General features: G+C 40.5%; 1 protein-coding gene across 2 annotated transcripts in view; it reads left to right on the plus strand.

Moving 5' to 3' along the window:
- Positions 1-9,503, plus strand: part of EPAS1 (endothelial PAS domain protein 1) — a 78,494-nt gene extending 68,991 nt beyond the window's left edge. For both annotated transcript variants that reach the window (XM_032681672.1, XM_032681671.1), the window contains exons 9-16: positions 485-693; positions 1,018-1,205; positions 2,070-2,180; positions 3,876-4,363; positions 5,485-5,608; positions 5,698-5,815; positions 6,308-6,487; positions 7,178-9,503. In XM_032681672.1, coding sequence (XP_032537563.1) covers positions 485-693; positions 1,018-1,205; positions 2,070-2,180; positions 3,876-4,363; positions 5,485-5,608; positions 5,698-5,815; positions 6,308-6,487; positions 7,178-7,398 — 1,639 coding nt within the window. In that variant the 3' untranslated portion in view covers positions 7,399-9,503. The remainder of the gene's footprint in view (positions 1-484; positions 694-1,017; positions 1,206-2,069; positions 2,181-3,875; positions 4,364-5,484; positions 5,609-5,697; positions 5,816-6,307; positions 6,488-7,177) is intronic.
- The last annotated feature ends 11,017 nt before the right edge of the window (positions 9,504-20,520 follow it).

Raw genomic sequence — 20,520 nt, forward strand, 5'->3', positions numbered from 1 at the left:
TTGTGTAACACAACTGCTAGATTGTTTTGTTTTTCTAATGCTGTGACCAAGAGATAAAATTAAGTAGCAGTTGTATCATATGTTGCTAAGAGATGCTGTTTACCACCTCAAAAATCAGGACCAATCAAGAATTTTGCCTTCATTTGGCAAAACTCAAGTTTTTTTGGTCCCAGTTGGGGCCAAAATAGGAAATACTTATTTGAGTGATAGTCTGGGTCATTATAGCCTCGACTACATCCCTTTAAAAAGCAGAGCGACAAAGCCCTGAGTATTCCCACAGAAGTCCTGACCACACTCTCTGCGTCATCTGAGATGGCGGTGCTCGGCAACGCTGGAACCGTGCCTTGCCTGTCAAGAGCCTGGCATACAACTGAGAGGCCAAAATGGCTTGTAGAGCCCCAGCTTTAGAGAGTCTGTACTGCCTATGTTACCCGTATCTTTTATTTGTAGAGTACAAAGTGCCTAAAACATGTTTTCTTGTTAGTGAAATTGAGAAGAACGATGTTGTGTTCTCCATGGACCAAACAGAATCGCTCTTCAAGCCTCACCTGCTGACGATGAGCACTGCCTACGACAGCAGCATCCCTGGGACAGAGAAGAGTGACTTCTTGTTTACTAAGTTAAAAGAAGAACCAGAGGAACTTGCTCAGCTGGCACCAACACCTGGCGATGCCATTATTTCCCTGGATTTTGGTTAGTATTTGTATAAATTATTTTCGTACAACAAAGAACCACGTGTGAACCTACATTTAGAAACTTAATAGACAAGGTCTGTTTGCTGTTTGTACAAATTGGGAGTAATGGCTAAAAGAGCCCACATGCTCACACCAGTGGAAAATTTCTGTGAATGAGAGCAGAATCAGGCTTTCTTGCTGTCTAAACAACGTGCATTAAGTCTATGCCAACTTATTGTCATGGCAACTAGGAGCAGTGTTTACTTTTAATGAATAGCTGCAGTTATATCATAACACTGCACAAGCTAAAAGCATTCATTAATATTGTTAAAACTCCATCCAGGGACACAGAAGTTTGAGGAAGCCCCTGTCTTCACCAATGCTGTTTTGACACCAAACAAAGCATGGCCAGTGGAAGTGAAAAGCCACCCTGCTCAAGGTGAAACACTGACGATACCGTCCTTTACAATGCCTCAGATTGCACCTGGCAGCAGTACTCCAAGTGCAAGCAGCAACAGTAGCTGTTCCACGGTAAGAAGAGCTTTAAAAAAAAAAGAAAACATGTTATGTTTTGTATGCAAGTCCCATCAGTATACGTAGACAACATTTTCATGTTAGCAGTCCTGTGTCATTGCTTATTAACAAGGCCCAGTGTATCTATATCCTTCCTGTACTGCATATACCTTAAGGATCAATGACAAAACAATCAAACAGGAACTATATCCTGCCTTTACATTGCAGTCCTCATTGTCTCCCAGCTGTCCCTCAGTAATTACTGCTACCTATAAAACAACTAATAGAAGAACATGCTACCACCTTTCAGGAAGTTAGCCTTAAATAAAAAGCCAAGGTAAAATTTTGTGGTCATGAGGAACATTGCTCCACACCATCCTCTTTCTGTTTGTTAACTAGAAAGTGTGATCTTTAGGAAGCTTACCCAGCTCAGGCTTTTGAAAGCAGCTCCATGGAGTTCCCCACTGAAAGAATGAATTATTTCATGGCACTGCCCCCAAGAGCTGGAGCCACTCTTAGATGGCCTTTACGAGAGGGTGTCCAATCTTAAGAAAAGCATGGAGATACTGCTGAGCATCTCTGTCCTTGACAAAAATATTTAATATTGTACATTCCTGGTCTGAGATGCCAAAAAACATTTAAACTAAGATGACAACTAGGTTCCTGTATTTGGTGCCTCTGTTTTGTACTGACAATCTTGTGTTGGAGAAAAGCCTATGATAGAAGTGGACAGTTTTGGGTTTTGAGGATGCTAAACGCACATTCAGCCATTTGCTTTTCATAGGAAAGATCTGTTACTGAATAGCCTGGTATAAATGACGTGATGCTAAGCCAATACCGTGGTTGTCTTGCTGCTTAAAACAAATTGTTATTTTTGTGCAGCCCAGCAGCCCAGAAGATTATTACAGTTCTGTGGATGAAGATCTTAAGATTGAGGTGATTGAAAAACTGTTTGCCATGGACACAGAATCAAAAAGTCAGTGCACCTCCCAGGTAAGGAACTATCTCTTCCAAAACCCACAAAAATCAGTCCCCTGCTAGCAGACAGTACAGATGCATATTGTATGTGCAGATATTGTGATACAATACACAAACAGCATTTGTACATGCACACCAGATCTTTCATGCACAACACTAACAAAACAATGCACTTTCAAAAACTGGAGTGTCGGTTTCTGTCCCTAACTCTCTGAAGCACTAGGTTTGGAGTGTCACTGGTGGCACTGCTAAGAAGAAAGGAGCACCAGAGAGCTTTCAGAATTTGGAGGCTTCTGTGGATTGGATATGTAACATAAGCAGCAATTTTTTTTTTAATCCTGACTAATGACTAATGAGCAAACATCCTTTCTAGAACAAAAAATAAGTAAACTAATTCTTGCAAAACAACTAAATGAGAGAGGAATGCCCCTTATAGTACACATCTCCTTTAACTACAAAACAGAATCTAATTTTGGATATATTCCTGGTTTACCTCTTGGAGGTTTTCAGAGAGATTTGACAATTACTTGCACATAAAATAACATATGGTTTCTATCTCCTGCATCCTAGTCAGGGTGTAAGTGTAGAAATTCTCTCTATAAATAAATAAATAAATCCACTATTACAACATTACATCAAGTGAGCTAGTGAATAAAAGGTGTGGGCCTGATTCAGCTTATGTAACTTTCGATACTTAATTGAAATGCCTTTGTTAAGAGCTTATGCTTCTTTATAGTCAAGAGAAAGGAACAGGCACTGCTAACTGGTAGCACAGACCTTACATTCGTCTCCATCTATTAATCCTACAGAAGGTTCAGGCTGACTGGAGCCCAAATGAGATGGTTGCTTCAATTTGCCAACACAATTTGCAGACTTTAATAGGCTGTAGTCCATGTTCTGAAGAAATTTCATCTAAGCCTGGACATAGAAACAGAAATTAAAGCAAGAGAAAGAGTGGACAGATAGGAGGCAAATGTGGATCAGGATCAAACTCTGCAAGACTTGACATGTGCAAACTTCAGTATTGTCAGATTCAGCATCTGTTTGCTCAGGTGTGTCCGACCACATCAGCAGCTTTGGTGGGGAAAATGAGTGTTAGAAAAGTGCCACAGGGGTGTTATGAGCTGACTGGTGGGCCAACATTGATTATCCTCTCTGTTCAACTTTGGTCAAATGCCAAGAGAAATGGATCTGCGTATGACAAGTCCTCCAAAAGAAAAAAAGAATACCGATTTAAGTATTTTTCCACTAAATTTTTTTTTCCACTTTTGCATTTTTAGACACCTTTTTTCATGTAGCTAGATTATAAGAAAGCTGTGTTTTCTATTTTAGCATGAAAAAGCCTGATGTTGAACTACATGCCACATGTTGTAGAGTCTTGGCAGACAAGTTATTCAAAGCTTAGTGTGATCTACTTCAGATCACACTGATGTTGTGGGCTGTATGCAAGCTGCTTTACTAAATACTGCTCATCTGGGAGGGTTTTTTCCTTCAGTTTGTTGTCTTAATTTTGCTGAAAATGATATGACGTACATATACGCTAGCATAGAAATAAGACATCTTTAAACAGGAGTTGGCCAGTTTCATGTAGGTAAATTTTGCATATGGTGATTTTTCAGCTTAACATCTATTAGTATTCCATATCACACTAAGTGCCACAACAATTATTAACTTTTAGTTTCTTTATGAACTGACTTTGTCTTCGCACAGACTGACTTCAATGAACTGGACCTTGAAACCTTGGCTCCTTACATTCCTATGGATGGAGAAGATTTCCAGCTCAGTCCAATCTGCCAAGAGGAACGTCCTCTCTCTGAAAGTGCACAAAATACCCAGCAGAGTCTAAGTAGCATGAGTACCATCTTCCAACCCGTTGCTCCTACTTCACAGAATCAGTTCCTCCCAGAGAAATATTGCCCACAGATATCAAATGAAAAAATTAACCCTGGTGGTCATGGGTCCCTGTCATCAGTGTTCTTCAACAATATGAGTAGGTCATCACTGCCACCATACCATGACCAAGCCAGCACTCCTCTGTCTTCGATGGGAGGAAGACCGAACACCCAGTGGCCACCTGATCCCCCATTAGAATATGTTCCTGCTAAATGGAGACTCATGGATAAATACTCAGGACCCCTATCAAATTCCCCCTCAGGGCCACCACTACATTCTCCAAGGGTGCCCATATATAAAAAAAGGTAAGTGCTTTTGTAGTATAACTATGTATTTTACTCAGAAAATATTTTGGGGGATGAAAAGGGTTGTAATCTTGAAAAATTCTTTTTCTCAATTCAGCTGGAACAATTTTGTTGTGATAGGCATCGGACTGTACCTCTGGGGAAATTAATGTGGTGTTCTCCCAGTGGCAGTGAATCTGGTAGAAGCTGAAGTGGGCAAATTTTTCATTGCCTGTAAGGATATGTGAATGAATTTCCTGCTGATCAGTTTAAAATTACACCATTAATTTTGCAAAGCATGCTTGACATACTGAAAAGACTTACTAGTGCAGCAATAAGCAGGGACCTGTTTATGTTTTCTCACCTTGCATATATTTCCTTCACAACAAAAAATGGGGAAGAGAGGGGGATGAGAGCACATTATTGTTGGCATATGTAAATACTACATACTACTAAGATTTAAAATTACAGGCTCTTTTTCTACAAAGCTTCCTCACCTTGTTTGCTTTATTACACATGTAAACAGTATGTGCTGAGATGTAGATCAGAGGCTACAGTCCTAGAAGTTGCCTTTCATAGCTAGGCATTTCTGAGTAGCTCTTGAGTCTTCAGTGTTGGTCACACTGAAATGTTCAGAAAGTACATAAAATAGTAATGGTCATTTTAAAACCTGAAGCTCTGCAGTTTGCTTTTTGGGATTTCTTGTGGGCAGAAATACCAGTGTCTGAATATGCATCTGGAAAGAGAGGGTTCGTCTTAGCAACTGTGTGTTGCTAACACACAGTTAGCAACCCGTGTGTTCATACTTAGTATGCAAAGCAAGGGGACAGACGTGGCTCTCAAATCCTTTTCTTAAAAATCGCATGACTTTCTTTTCCACAGCATTTCTATGTCTGCTTGGAGATCCCTAGAGGCTGTTTATGCTAAACTTTCATTAGTCTTTGATCGCAAACGTCAAAAGTCTCCAAAGATTGTGGGATGACGAATAAAAGGAAATAAAAAACATTTTACATTTGAGATCTGTCCACTGGCAAGTCTCAAAGACACTTTAAATGTGTTTAAATGAAAGAAGAATCTCTATAAATGAACCAGATGATTGAGATTTGCTTCCCTGTGCACTCATGGATACCTCCTCTCCACAGGCCCCTGGATGCTTTTGTACAACGAGGTATAGATATAAATCCAGCAAGAATTGCTCTGTCTAACAGTTTGAAACTGAAACGACAACTGGATTATGAAGAACAAGCATTGCAACAGCTGAGTGGGGTAATCATAAGAAATGCACCCCCTTCACAACTTTGGACTCCCCATGGTTATCACTGTAATTGTTTGGTTTGCTTTCCTTCACATTCTAGGGAGATCCATCTGTCATTAACCCATCTCACCTAATGTGGAAGAGAATGAAATTTCTCAAAGGGGAAAACTGTTCCTTGGTTACAGAAAAGAAATCTCTCAGCACAAGTGTTCTTACTGGTAAGACGAAGTGGTTTCGCAACATTATATGTTGAAGCACAATTTTAAGACAGGTTGAATAGATACAAAAGCTCTTTCAAAAGGAAATGTAAATAAGCTCTGTAAATATTACACTACACTAAAATTAAAGATCAGGTTGTATCGCTAAGAGCTGAACAATTTAAGGTACATTTGATAAATACCAGGTAGTTGGTTTCATGTACGTTCACACTTGCTTTGGAGATAATGGAAATCAGCTTAATGGAGCTAGGTTTACCTCCTGCTGATAGATACTGTTTCTCTACAACATTGTGTTTCCTTACACATGCATATCTTGTGTGCAATACTACTGCTAGAGCTAGTGCTCTTTCTGGGCTTCCTTTTTGACAAAATGCAGATTTGCTTACGCTGTGACACCATCACTCCGAAGATCATTTTGCTTTGGATTAGTATTGTCTACTATAATTATTACAATGGCTTCATTTAATCTTTTTTCTATTATTTAAATACCAGATGAATTTGTCTGTAACTCAAGAGGTCTGAGCCAACCAATGAATCAACTGCAACTGCAGCAGCGGCATCAACCCACCTGTGGCAGTCCGGGTGAGAATTTGAAAGCAGGAGCATTTCCCCCTCCGTTTTACAGTTCCCATTGTCCAGACTACAGTGTCCAGCCAGCTCATAAAGCATCAGGTAAGAGCTGTCAAATACAGAAATTGGAAAGTGTTGGTTTTTAGTTCCAATACTAATTCCATGAAAAGAAAACATATAAAAAAATATGGAGGAGGATGATAAGCTAAGATCCAAATACGTACTGCTTCATAACATGAAAAATTAGTTCTGTGATTTAGTGTGATACTTAAATGTTAACATTTGTAATATATAAGGAAAAGTATTTTCACCCTTCCTTTCAATTAAACTTAATACCTTCTTACCTTGGAGGTCCTGTCATCCTCCATCCATACTCTTGTCTTATGATGGAATTGTTAACATCGTACTGAACAACTTCACCACAGCATTAACATGGAAGGTTTGTAGGTTAGAATCTTAACATGTGCCTTCTAGAAGTTGAAATAAGTAATTAAAGGGGACATGTATACATTCCTTTTAATACATAAAGTGAGTGGATGTCAATTTAGAAACTTTGTTTTTTCTACTGTTTTCCTCATGTACACTATAATATAATTTTTCTTGGAACAATCTAAATTTGGAGGTGTGACACACTTACGGGAGTTTAAATCAGAATAGTGCACAGGTTAACTATGGCATATTGGCATAAAATTGACCAAAATAAAATCATTACTGATGTAAACTGAAGGGGGGGAAGAAACAAGTGCTCTTTCTGGTCTCAGCACCATGACTTACTTCACTAATCTGTTCCAGGTATGACCAGTCGTCTGCTGGGGCCCTCCTTTGAACCCTACTTGCTGCCTGAGTTGACAAGATATGACTGTGAGGTGAATGTCCCTGTTTTGGGTAGCTCTACACTTCTGCAGGGCAGTGAACTGCTCAGGCACTGGACCAGGCAACTGAGCGGGCCTGCAATATTCTGTGGCCTATACTGTTCAAAACAGCTTCAGTTTTTAATATATTTTTGCAAGTAGACAATTTCTAATACCATACACTTTTACAGGATTTTACTTAGATGTTGAACCTGTCCACATTACCAAATAGTGGCCTTTTGAAGTTACTCACTTATTATTCATATTAAAGAAATACATCTACTGTATTTTCTCTATTGCAATTAAAGTTGTGTTTAGAAAATTTGATTACCTTCCCCTTATCTCATTACCTGTAATTTATGTTCTGAATTTTTTTTCAAATTTCATGCTAATAAAAGCTGTGGTATAAATAAATGCCTCATCATGTAATACTTTGGCTGCAGTACTGCAAAGATTACTTTTATGCCAAAGATGAATGAAACAAATTTGATCTCCAACCACAGTTTTTGTTGATCTGCCAAATTAAAATCCTTTGAGTCTTTTTGTTTTCCAGCATTTATTTATTGTAACTTTAATAACTTTGGAAAAGCATACTAAGAAAAAATCCCAGCCTTCTGCTTCCCACCCTTCCCTTCATTTTTATACACTTTGTGGAAGAAATGTGAATGGTGAAATGCAATGTTTGTGGGTATCTGTGAAAGTTGCACGTTGTAAGCTTTTTTTCCTCAGAAGCAAGCCACATTCTCAGCTGCCTTAACCTGGCTTAACTCTATAACCAAGGGAGTCCTACAGCTTCGCCCCAGTGGAGGATTTAGACCTGTGTTTTCATTTGTGTTGAAATTTCTGGTTTGTTCTCTGTTTTTGCCTTTATTTTTACACAAAACAGATCTTTTTTTAATTATTATTCTCTCTGGGTCAGTTGTTAATCATCTCTTGGTACTTTTGCTATATCTATGACACAACAACTTTAAGAGCTGTTTCTGCTAGAAACTAGTAGTATTGTTATGATGTTCTGATATTTCAGGAATCGGAGCAGCGGCCAGTACTAACACCTCTGATTAATGTTGCCCTTTTTCATTTATAAGCTAGCTAGCAATATAATTGCAATATCGAATCATTAAAACTAAAAGTAAAAGTAGTATTTCCCAGTGTATTAGGCTACTCAGTTATAGTAGACAAGAAGAATTAAGGATTTTGTAGTGAGATGAATGGCCAGCAGTGAGGTCTCTTATTTTAACTTGCCTTAGATTAGTCAGTAGCTAAAAAGTCATTAAAGGACAGCCAGACATTTTCAGAGCTCCTTTCCAACTATCATTAATTGTCATGCACATATTTGAAAAATAAGGCTTGAATGCTTTCAAAGGCGAAGGGGTTTGAAAGCTGAAATTACAACATATCTAAACAGCAAATTACAGTAAAAGGCAGGTGAGCAGTTCTGACTTTAAAATAAATAGACCTAGATCTGTCTTGGTATATATCATCTTCTTTCCTCCACTGGTATGAATCACTGTAGCTTCATTGAAGAAAATGGAACAGTGGCAATGTACTATAGCTAAAAATCTGGCCCAGAAACTTAGAACAAAAATATATTTTTGAGATTTCTGATTCTGCTGAAGCTTGGTGTATAAAATTGCTTTATATCATGCACTGACACTTGCAGAGAGAGAGAGCCTTGGGTTCATAGAGCACTTCGGAGTTTGCTGTGTTAAGCGAGTCTTAACCACACACACTTAAAAAAGCTGAAGACCTTTTGTTATTGGTACATGATGTAAAAAAAAAATATAGTCCCTATTATAGGCAATCTTTCAAGAGTTTATTACCAAAAACAGTCTACTCTTAAAGTGAAGTTATTACTGTGTGGAAAAAATATATTGTAAACTTCAACATCTGATGAAAATTGGCAAGCCAGATTTGACAAATTTGCAGTGGCACTGACTTAAAGCTTCAAGGATTAAAGACACTTGAATACTGCTCTTCTGTTTCTTATTTGTGTAGTTTCAGCATTAAAAATGTTATACCCTAACAGTTTACTAAAACACTCTGAAAAAAATATTCCATGTCTTAATATTAATCATACTTTTTATCATAATTATTTCATAATCTATATTGCTGAATTCTTATTGACAATATTATAACTGTATGGGAACTTTAACTTGATAAGGAAATGTATTTTGACACTGATACCTTATTAAAGTATACTGATCCTAAATTCTTTGTGACTCATTTGCTATGAATTTGTTATTTGTTGTATCATTGTAAAACAAAAGTATTTATTAAATTATTTATAGAAAATAAAGGTTTGCATTGATCTTTGAAGAATGAAAGAAAAATCAAATGTTACTCATATTTGAGAGCTGGGAAGTAGCCTGCCAAAGGTCCATACTGCCAACTGCTTTGTAGAGCTTACCCATCTTTCCTCAAATGAAGAATTAATGCCCTGCAGACCACTGCCCTTCTGAAACATGACCTATGGTTCAGACTGCTGCTTCCATTTAAAAACTGTGCGTTTCTGTTTGAGGAGCTGAGGGTGCCTGTTGTAATGCTGCCCTTAAAAACCAATTAAGCCAACCAAATGACAGTTTAGAGGCAAAATTGCTCCAGTTCCCCACTTCAGTTTTGGTGGAGTAACAGAAGCCATCATATTCTAGCAGTCCAGATGAGCCCATGAGCCATCCTCAGCCTCAGCCAAGCCTTCCAAGCCTCTGCTTTACCCACACAGTCCTTTATCCCAGTGCTGCGGTTAAACAGATCACTCCTTTTCCATATAGGAAATGCCAGTTTTGCCTGGCATTTGTAGTTACACTGATCCCGTTGAAGGAGGACAAACACATTGAGAAATTAATTTCCAAACATACACTTAAACTTCAGACTGGGTGAGCTGTGTGGAAGCTGATATTTCTTGACCCTTCTGATAACTGCCTTTGAAAGATACAGTGCCCATACAGACACCTGTGAGCTTCCCAAATAGCAGCAAATCTTCTAAGAACCTGCGTAAGTGGGCTATCATCAACTCCTTTTCTAGATTGGACACTCAGCAAGAGTAGAAAGTAAATTGTTGCTTCTAAATCTGTTGTAATTAACAGTAACCATACAACATCCAGCAGTGAAGAGGGACTGGTGGTATGACTGCAGCCTTCCCAATTTGAAGTATCCCTTGGATCTTGGGGCACTTGGATTATGATCTGATACACTGAGGTAGTCTTTGTCCAACTAAGGATTAAAAAAAAAAACAAAAAACAAAAAAACAACACCACAACATCCAATCTCTTAAATAGAGATGAATCTATCAGATCAATTTCTTTGCAGTCACTAGCTGATAATATAAAATAGTGTTGTCAGGCATTATTATTTGGGTGTCCAAACATAGCTGATTTTTAGCGCTCTCAATCTGGAGAAGTTCCGGAATTTACCATTTCCGTGTTCAAAGACGCTGGAGGAACATAGTAGATAAACATTTCTCATGTTGGTGAGTTTTAGTGATTTTTTTTTCCCTTACGTGTATGAACATCCCAGACAGCTAAACACTGGCATTACAATTTACATACCCCAAAGAACCAACACCGTGGCCAGAAACACAATGCAAACTATGTATTAATATTTCAGTTTTGTTCTGCTGAACAGGGATTTATTACAGCTTTTAGATTTTTTTTTTCCTTCCCAGTAGGCCAGCAGAAGTGCTTAAAATTCAGCTGTACATCATCTTTCATATCCTAAAAGCTCCACTTCTTGGCATCAGATCTTATATGTCTAACAGCATAGCACTGCTCCCAATGATGTTGTTCAGCACTCATTACATTCTGCTGAAAAATCAGCCTGTTCCACCAAGCTCTCATGACTTGCGCTGGTCTCCATCTCTGGCTGATTATCAATTCTATCATCATCTTAAAATGATCAAGCAAACATTTTTTTTAGAACATAGATTTCACTCAGATCCATGATGTTTATTGAACAAATGCTTAGAACGAAATACAATAGGAAATTCTCAATATGTGATTACTAATAAAAATACAAAAAAGCCCAGAGAACTTGGATAACTATCTTTTCAGTCAAGACACAAAGTTCTAAACCGTATTGAGATCTATGGACATCAGGTGATACATCACACTCGCAGCAGTAGGCAAAGCCCAGGAAAATTAACTGCTCTGATACTAGATGGTGAAGGTTTCATCTGTTACTTCTCCCTAAGCTATTCACAGACATGCCATACACACACACATATTAATATTATTTCTTTTTAAGAGCTACAGTGGAGAACTGGAAATATTCATCTACATCTAAAAAAAACAGCATTATTCCCCCCCCCCCCCAACTCCTAATTATAGGCTTTCCAAGAGAGGAAGAAATAACTTCCAAGAAGAAAGCAGGTCCTTAAACAATATTTTCTTAGGACAACGAGGTCTATCACACATCCCTGTCCTGCTCCCTTAGTACAAGCCAACAGCTACCTCTGAGCCCACCCTTGCCTGCAGAGGATTCAGGAGTGGATTCCAGGCTCAGATCACTGATGCTTTCTTTAGTTAACTGATGCAACAAAAGCACCATGGGAAGGCTCCAGTAATCTGGACGTACCCCAGTTTTGGGTGTTCACATTAAAAATGCCTTCAAATAAAAATTAAAAAAAAAGTGAGGAAAAAACCTTAGCTACTCGGACATTTTTTGTTTTGGTCTGATGTGCCACAGCTTGTGATGTGCCACAGGTCTCGCATGGAACGTTTTCCTTGAAGAAGGCCTAATTTCCTGTAACCAAGGAGTACTTAATTCTCTTCAGTCACACCTCCCAGTTAGTAATGTGGTTAAGATGTCTCATTAGGGATCAGCAGCACATACGTGAGCTTGGCTTGCAAAGACTACCTACGAGACAACCAGCACCGGCCTTTGACACTGGACAGTAAAAGGCAGCTGGAGGCAGCAGCTGCTGCGTCACCCTTTGTCCACCATCTGCTGTGGAAATTGCTGCACCTTAAACGCACTTGGGTTGCATCTCAAAATACCCAAATCACTTTAGCTTCATTAAAAAAGAAAAAAAATAAACTATCTTCCAAACTCCTCACTTGAAAAGTCTGTGTTTAGCTCTTGGAACTACAGACAAGCTGGCAAGCTAGATACTCAAAGGTACCAGCATCAGAAAGACTTCCCCCCACCAGGCATACTTTTAATATTATATATTTTTTAAGCTAATGATTTAGAGTCTAGCTGTTGATCCTTGAAGGACTGCCACTGGCTCTGGTGACTGAAGCTCTGTCTCCCCACAGCACTGGCAAAGGCAAAACAACAGGGAAGTCTTTTATGGTAGAAGAGAACTACCCCAAGCACTGTTTCCTCCAGGCATATTGATGTCATCCTCCAGCGTGTAGTTCTAGAAGGACCAAAGTTCCACGATAAACAACACCAACACAGGAGCAGCATCTTGACAGCTTGTTTATCCATCAAATGTTGAATGTCCTCTAGTCTCTCAACACCTGAACATGTTTCTTGCTGCAAGCAAGCAGCCTTTATTGTTTAGTCTTGATTCCTGTCCTTTCCTCTAATCCCAGTGCCATTTGTCCCACTAGCCCTTAGTCTTTACCTAGGTCTATGGTTTCATCATTCTGATTTCTACCTCATGCTACCTTCCTCTTCTCCAGCTCACCTTCCCCTGCTGACAAGCCTGTTCCGATCTGCCCCAACTCTGCATGCACTCCATGCAGGCAGCAGTTTTAGCACGAATTTGGAGACTTCCAGTGTAAGTTTTTCTTGTCATGTGTTTGCCTTGGCTGTCTCTTTGATACAACTATCAGGCAGACCCTCAGCCCTTTTTGGCCAAATGCTCAGCTTCTCTGATTATTGAATTGAGCTCATGTTGAAAATGTCCAAACCCCATTCCCACTCTAGCTGCTGGGCATAACAAACCACAGTCTTTGCCCTGACATGAAAGCAGATTTAATGCTCCGACTCATAAGAAGCTAGTGCAACTCCCCCCAAGATCTGCAACACCACCCCCAAGTCAGGTCAGAGTTTTCCTCAGTTCTTAAATGCCTGTTTCCATTTGTTATTCAAGCAACCGATGGTGGGGTATGAATGAAAAAGATTCTGCTGGCTCACAGATAACATAGTCTCTTTCATCAGCCCCTTGACACTGTGCTTCGAGAAAAATCCCAACAAATTTCAGATGTGCATATAATTTATCCTGCAGTTCTGGAAATGACAGCAGAGTTGAGCAATTCCCCAGATGGCTGAACTCTGGTCTGTAAAGCCAGAACAATTTTTCAGCCATCAGAGGAGCAGGATGGGTTTGCTCTTTTAGCCCTGTCACAATAGAGCTAACAGTAGTGGCAAGAGAATCCATATTTTTGGTTCCTGAAACCATCTTCCCATACAAATAGTTGCTTGTTCAGGACAAGAATTAAGCCTGAGACAGAGAGAGGCATATACACTTGTTACAGTACTTCCAGATGCTGCTATGTGCTATGTGCTTGACTGACATCAACAAGCTCACTTAGGGTATAATTTCCAGCTTATCCCTCAGTGTTTTCAGCCCTGGGCAATCCTCCAGAGTTTGGTTGTCCAGAACTTGGGGAACCCTGGAGTGATCCATGGGGATCTCTCTCTGTCCAGTCGGAAAAATTAAAGGTTAACATTCCTACAGACAAACTAAAACCCACTCATATGTCCACTGGAGAGAGTGACACTAAAGCGATTACTATGGCAATTCAGCAGAATTTTCCAGAATAAAGCTCTTTCTAAATGCAGGAATGCATTTTCCCAGTTACAAGTGTTTATGCAACTGAATTTTATTTATATTCTCTGGGGGTGGGGGAGGGAGGGAGACCCCAACAAACCCAGCAGCTTGAAAGTCTTGCTTTCTCTTTCTCAAGATGTTGATAAACACCAAATTTGAGATAGAAAGGGAAAGTACAAACACAAAAAACCCACAGTTGTCAAAAACCCAGACCAAAGCACACAGTTCTCTGGCATTATTTTGTAGCAGAAGTTGTACAAACTTCTAAGTGGCAAACTGCAAAAATTGACTCATATAATGAGCCTCGTGATCAATACAAATATATATTAATTTAGTTCAGCCCCTCCTCCACACAGCAGCACCACAACAGTATTACACTGGATCAAACGAAGCATAAAATGGTGTCGTCACCACCCATTTTTAGATACGTCGCTAGACATCTACTGGCTTTTTCCTGGAGAGCAGGCAGTACTAATTGTGTCCATCTCTTTACTGCTAACATAGATAGGGCTGTCCTTAACTGCAGCCCCCAAAACACACCGGAGTTCACAGAAATCAAACCAATGGAAGTCTGCTGGGAAAACAAGTTGATCTTCATTATTTTAACTTCGGTTGCAAACATCACAATGAGTTTTCCCATGCCTTGCACAACTACAGAGATGCTATTTTAAACACATTTACACCTTCTAACACAGCTTGTTCACAAGTTTAGTTTTAATCTTTCGTCGGTTTTTGGAGTGCACACTGTGGTCTCTTTCAGGGCCATTCTGATCACCACAGAAATCTTAAAGGAGATGCCTACACTGAATAATTTTTGGTCAACTTCCTTCTCTCCTCTCAAAACCTCTCTTCTGTAGAAGAGATTCTGTTAATGATAGACAACACCTTGAACAATTATGTCCTGTGTTTGCTATTCTCTAGCACCCCTTTTTGCCTTCCCCAGATCCACAGCAAACAGCCACCCAAGGACTGAGAAGTGGACCTAAACCTGGCTTTTGTAACCATCATCTGTATCTTAATATACCAAATAAGCACTTTAACCCGTGCTTTGATTTTAGAGGGACTTCTCCAACCCCGGCCACCACCCTCCTTTGCACGTTCTCTCTTGCCTCATGCAAAACGAAGAAGAAAGCATCTTTAAAAAAAAAAAAAGAAAGTCACTAAAATACTTGTCTGGGTAACTAACAGGAACCAGGAATTAATGAAATATCTGGAACTCACTGCAAAGATAGGGAACATTCAAGTCAACAGTACTCTCATTCTTCCTTCTGCAACACAATCCCTGCTGGGCAGAGTTTCTTTGCACTGAGATTTTGTATTAGAAACACATACACTTAGCTAAATTAAACAAATTCCGCAAACCTATGTTGAAAATAATAAACAGGGTTAAAAGTGCCCAGGCCCAGTGCTCAAGAGCCACAACAGGTGCCTCTGGATGGCAGACTGCCACAATGGCCATACTCAAAACACTTCTCCTGAAACCTGCTCAAAAAAGTCATCCTCCTTCCTCCCCTTCCCTTCTCCCCACATACTGCCTCTTTTCCATGGAAATGTCTCAAAGAATATTTTGATTCTTATAGACAAAATCATGTCCTGACTCATACCTAGGAAATAAATCCCATGTGTCTATAAAACGCACACTACAAAGGATTTGCTAAGGGGTGAGCATTCAAAAGACCCTGAAAAATGAGTCTTCTGCAGAGCTCATGCTCTCCACAGGCACTTCCAACACCAGCATAGGAGCACCCGGTGTGTTATATGACAGGCTGTGGCCGTGCCCAGCAGACACTGCAGCTCCTCGAGTCATGGGCCACAGGTGCAGTGGTTGAACAAGCTGCACATTTCATGTGCTGTCCCTAACACAGGTCACCTCTACAAAATCCATGTACTTAGATTTAGCACAGGTGACACACAATTCACTTATACAGGGAGCAAGAGGGTAAATAAGCCTGGCAATGCATTTCCATGGTTCATGGAAATACTTTGTGGCTGTGCATCACAAAGCAACATCACGCATGGTAAAAGTTGCTTAACAGGAAATTGCCCCAGGAAGCTTTCCAAACCCCATACATTCCACTTTCACACTAGACCCCCAAGCTTGACTGCCCAAAGGGTGATAGCTTAGCATACCCACTACACCAGTGTCCTACTCTGCTCTTCCCAGTGGGCCAAATGGTAATGGTAGCAAGTTGCTAGGGCCAAAAACAGTTATTGCGGGCCTCTCAAGCACACCCATGCTCAGCACTATCACATACCTCTCCAATTTTCTGGAATCCTCCAGTCATACGTCCCTTTTCTTGCTACCAAGATGCCAAATTCTTCTCTTGAGTTGTATTTTTGCAATACCCAACATTATTCAGAAATCCTTTTCCAGATGCTCTTATTGGAAATGCAGACCACACAATTACAAAAGGAGTTCTGGGGATCTTATCTGTACCAACATGACTAATCTTTGAAAGTAGTATTTCAAAATACTACTTTGAAATACAATGAAACATGCCTTCAAATTAGTTGTTTGGGTTTTGGTTTTTTTTAAAGTGAGCTACAGAAGAAAAAGGACGTGCAGTCACATGCATTAGCGCACACACACTGCAGTTGGACAGGCCTGGTTTTGACAGTACGAGACATATGTATAACTACATCCTTTACAGCCAAAGACATATGTGCTTGTGTGACTAAGCTCTGTCAAAAAACTAGGCATTCAAAATCAGTTTTAAAGATAATGTGTTGTAGCTGTACAGCTTATACTAGAAACAGGAGACTGTTGCACCTACACCACACGGTGCCAGTAACCAAACTAATGCTGAGAGTAAATTCATCCTCCCTTCAGCATCTCCCATCAAGATCCAACCAAACAGGTATTTTTGCAACAGTCAAGGAAACAGGATAGAGTTCATTTGAAGGCAGAAGTCAGTAGGATACAAAGAGGCCCTTTCTGAAAATAATGCCAAGTATTCTCTCAATTTTAAAATGGAAACAAGTAGCCTGTCATCCATTTCTACCCAATCATAACATGTTCCTGCCCAACATTTTAATTTATTACTATCTCCATTTTTCTGCCCTATTTAAAAATAAATAAATAAATAAATAAATCACCTGACAGACTCATTTCAGCTTCTCGGTGTTTCCCATTAGCAGCTACTGAAATGTAATTTACAGGCTCTAAAAAAAATGAGCTACTTTGAAAACTTAACTTTTTAAACAGCTCAGAGAAGATGGCTGTCATCCTCTCATTTCCAAGCAGCAGTTTGTGTAGATTTTAGTACAATCATTCATGTCTATGTCATGTTTCATTTCATGCTTCATTTTACAAGCCCACTAATCAGACTAATGAGTGTGAATGTGAAGAAATCCCTTTGTTTCAAGCTGAACAGCCTCTGAAACCACAGTTATAATGGCCTTTCTTTGCTTATTCATTTCCTGTTTGCAAGTAAGAGCAAAAAAAAAAAAAAAAAAAAAGGCATTACAGAATTTTCTGCTAAACCCTAAAGGCAAAAAGCCATCTTAGTACAGTGTCCACTGTAATTTACAGGAGCTCAGGATGTATATTCATGTAAGGGAGTCACAGTGCTTTCCGCTTTGTGAACATGCTTAAATGAAAGTAAAATCTTATTAACTGCTTTGGTAGGGTCAAAAATATGCTCTATATGTTCCAAAGCGGTGGCTTAAGACGGTCCAGTGAGCAAATGTCTGTCTGCAGGCATCAGAGAATTTGTGCTGGGCTGACCACACTCCCACATGGAGCTGTCAGTTCCCTGTGTGACTGTGTACAATGTGTCTAGGACCTCCACAGAGACTGGAATCTTCCTGGTTCCTTAACCTGTCTAAACCATGAACCACATGTATAAAGGCAGTCCGTGGTACAAGACAGAAGATAGAGGCAAAGATGGAAATTCTCGCTTGGGAATTTGTTACAGACCCATCCCAGGCTGCAATACAAACCCACCAGTGCTCCTCAGAGTTTTTTGTCACACGTCAATAGGATACTGAGAGACTCACCAAGAGATTCACCAGGGTATACACTCAATTATGGGACAGTGCCACAAAAGGTGACACTGTCAAACCACCCCCCCCCCAACTCTGATAATTTGAAATTGTAATCTCAGAACTGTCTTGACTTGATTTGCTCATTCCGAGGTTGGGTTTTTTTTGGTTTAACATCACACATAAATCTCCATCCAGTCCTTGCTTTGGAAAGTGAAGCAGTAGTCCCAGCATGTTTTCTGATCCTCTAAATGCCTAAGGAACTGCCCAGACCACCTGCGGAACAAGTGACAAGTACATTGCAGAGTTAGGAGGTCACAGAGCATTCCATGTTTACCATCAAGGTTACTGTGACTGTCACTAGACTTGCTCAGTATGAATATATAAGGTTCAACCATGGTTCTCCAAATGATTCTGGATATATCTGTAAAAGAGCATGGAGACAGGGAGGGGGCAAGTTTATCTCTTTAGCATGTAGCGTGGTGACAGTACAAGCAGCATAGTGCCATGTTTACACCTGAGGATGGCTCCCATTCAAAGCACAGCGTATCTGCAGGCAAAATCCAGACAACCCATTTCCTCCTAAAGCTAAAAGCCAAACCACAAAAACACACCTACTGCTACAATACATCCTAGGCTATGACAGAAGTTTTAAGTCCTTCACACATCATCTAGAACATTCTGAACTGAAAGTCATTGGGGCTTTAGGGAATTAATGGTACCAATTACTGACCCTCCTGTTCCCGACCAGTCCATAGGGAAGGAATGAATATGGCAGATGACAGATTTATCATTGCACAGCAGGGGCCAACACTACCTCCATATAGGCTATGCCTGGTTTAACCTTCAGCACTTCCCTCAGGGAAAGGAGTACCACTGGTGAGAAGACAGAAAAAGGCTTTTCATATCCTGTCCTTTCCCACTCCTGGAACAAAGACAGGAGTCTTGTTGATACGTGATACCCATCATGTATCAGCACCCTCTGTATCAAGTGGAGCCTGGTTGTGGAAAGAGATGTGGAAGGACTGAGGCAGAGCCCATGGTGGGTTACGGTACCGATCTGATGGCTGCTACTACCACACATATGTGTGTGACTATTACCCAGAGCCTACATCCACCCAGAGAAATGAGACATTTGAAAGAGCTTTTGTTTTCCTCCTTCATAGGAGACCAACTTGAGCCACTCATCAGCAGTACCTTGGCAGGTAAATAACAGAGATGATGGATCTGAAGAATTCTGTGTAGAAAAAGCATTTTAGCTTTCAAGTATCTCAAATGATCCTCTGATGTTTAATTAGGAATAATTAAAGAGTAAAAAAAAACCTGAATCCTTTCATGAATACTTCACAGTATATGCTAGTTATTTTGAACAGGAGCTCAGTTCTAGGGTGGCAGACTCCCTTTGCACAGGAGTCGAAGAAAAAACAAACTAATCTGTTAAAGAAATAGAGCAAAAAGGTGTCAGATTTCTTCCAAAACAGTGATTTTTTTTTTGGTCAACAAACTGGTTAGTAAGCTGAAACAAGATGACTGACTAATGACAGACCGTGATCCCCCACAATCAGCCTCAAGACATAGGGTTATTAAAAATCAACATGTAACTTTACATTTGAAATCTTAAACACTGTAGTGCCTCCTAGACATGAGAAAAGAATAAAACTGCCTGAGCAGCTTGGGTTTGGCATAGAAAAAGAGGGTTAATTAAGGAGTTGGGTTATTCCCAAACTGCGCCGTTCCAGAAGCCCATTATACCTGCTGCACAATAGGTGGGGATCCATTTTCTTTCAGCAGTGCTTAGGTTGGATGTTAATTCAAGACAGTATCACATTTAATAAATACTCCCCTAAGACAAACTACCTTCTGCGAAAAGAGGTGAGTTATGTCACTGGGAGTACTGCAAGGGAAAGCTCGCTGAAAAAGGAGACATGGCAACCTATTCTCAAGCAGCTTTGAAGATGGAAGATAGAATACTGTTTAGAGCCATCAGGGATACAGGAAGAGCAATGGAAAAGGATGATGGGAGTGCAGCCTTTACCACCCTACTACACCTCCCAACTTCTCTCTGGTTTTTGGCACAATCCATGTTTGCCAACCTGAAGAATGTCCCCTCTGTGCTGCTGGATGAAGCTCCCACGCTCAGCAGAGGAGGGGATAGTCACCACCTCGTGAGCATTGCCCAGGCACGCTCATCCTCATCCGGGGGGTCCGGGGGTAGGACAGGACAGAGTCCCGTGGCTCCCACGCAGCTGTAAGGGCAGCAAGCCACACACCACGGGTAAACCGGCAGACACGTCGCCACTCCAGCAGATGTGGAAAGAGCCTGTGGAGACCTTCCTTGTGAGGGCTCAGCTGGCACGGGGGCTACCCTCCCATCCTGCCCCCGCCACACCAGCTGCATAGCCCAGCTGGGCACTGCTCCGGCCAGGGGGAACCGGCACGCACTGGCACGGGAAGGAGGGCGGGTACAACTGAGAGGGCCAAAAAGCAGCATGGAGATAGCGGAGAAGTGAACAACAGCACCCCCACCACAACATTGCACCTCTTCTTAGAAAGCCTTGTGCCCCAGAAAGCCACAGGGTCTC

This window comes from Chiroxiphia lanceolata, chromosome 3 (assembly GCF_009829145.1).
Source record: "Chiroxiphia lanceolata isolate bChiLan1 chromosome 3, bChiLan1.pri, whole genome shotgun sequence".
Taxonomy (NCBI): Eukaryota; Metazoa; Chordata; class Aves; order Passeriformes; family Pipridae; genus Chiroxiphia; species Chiroxiphia lanceolata.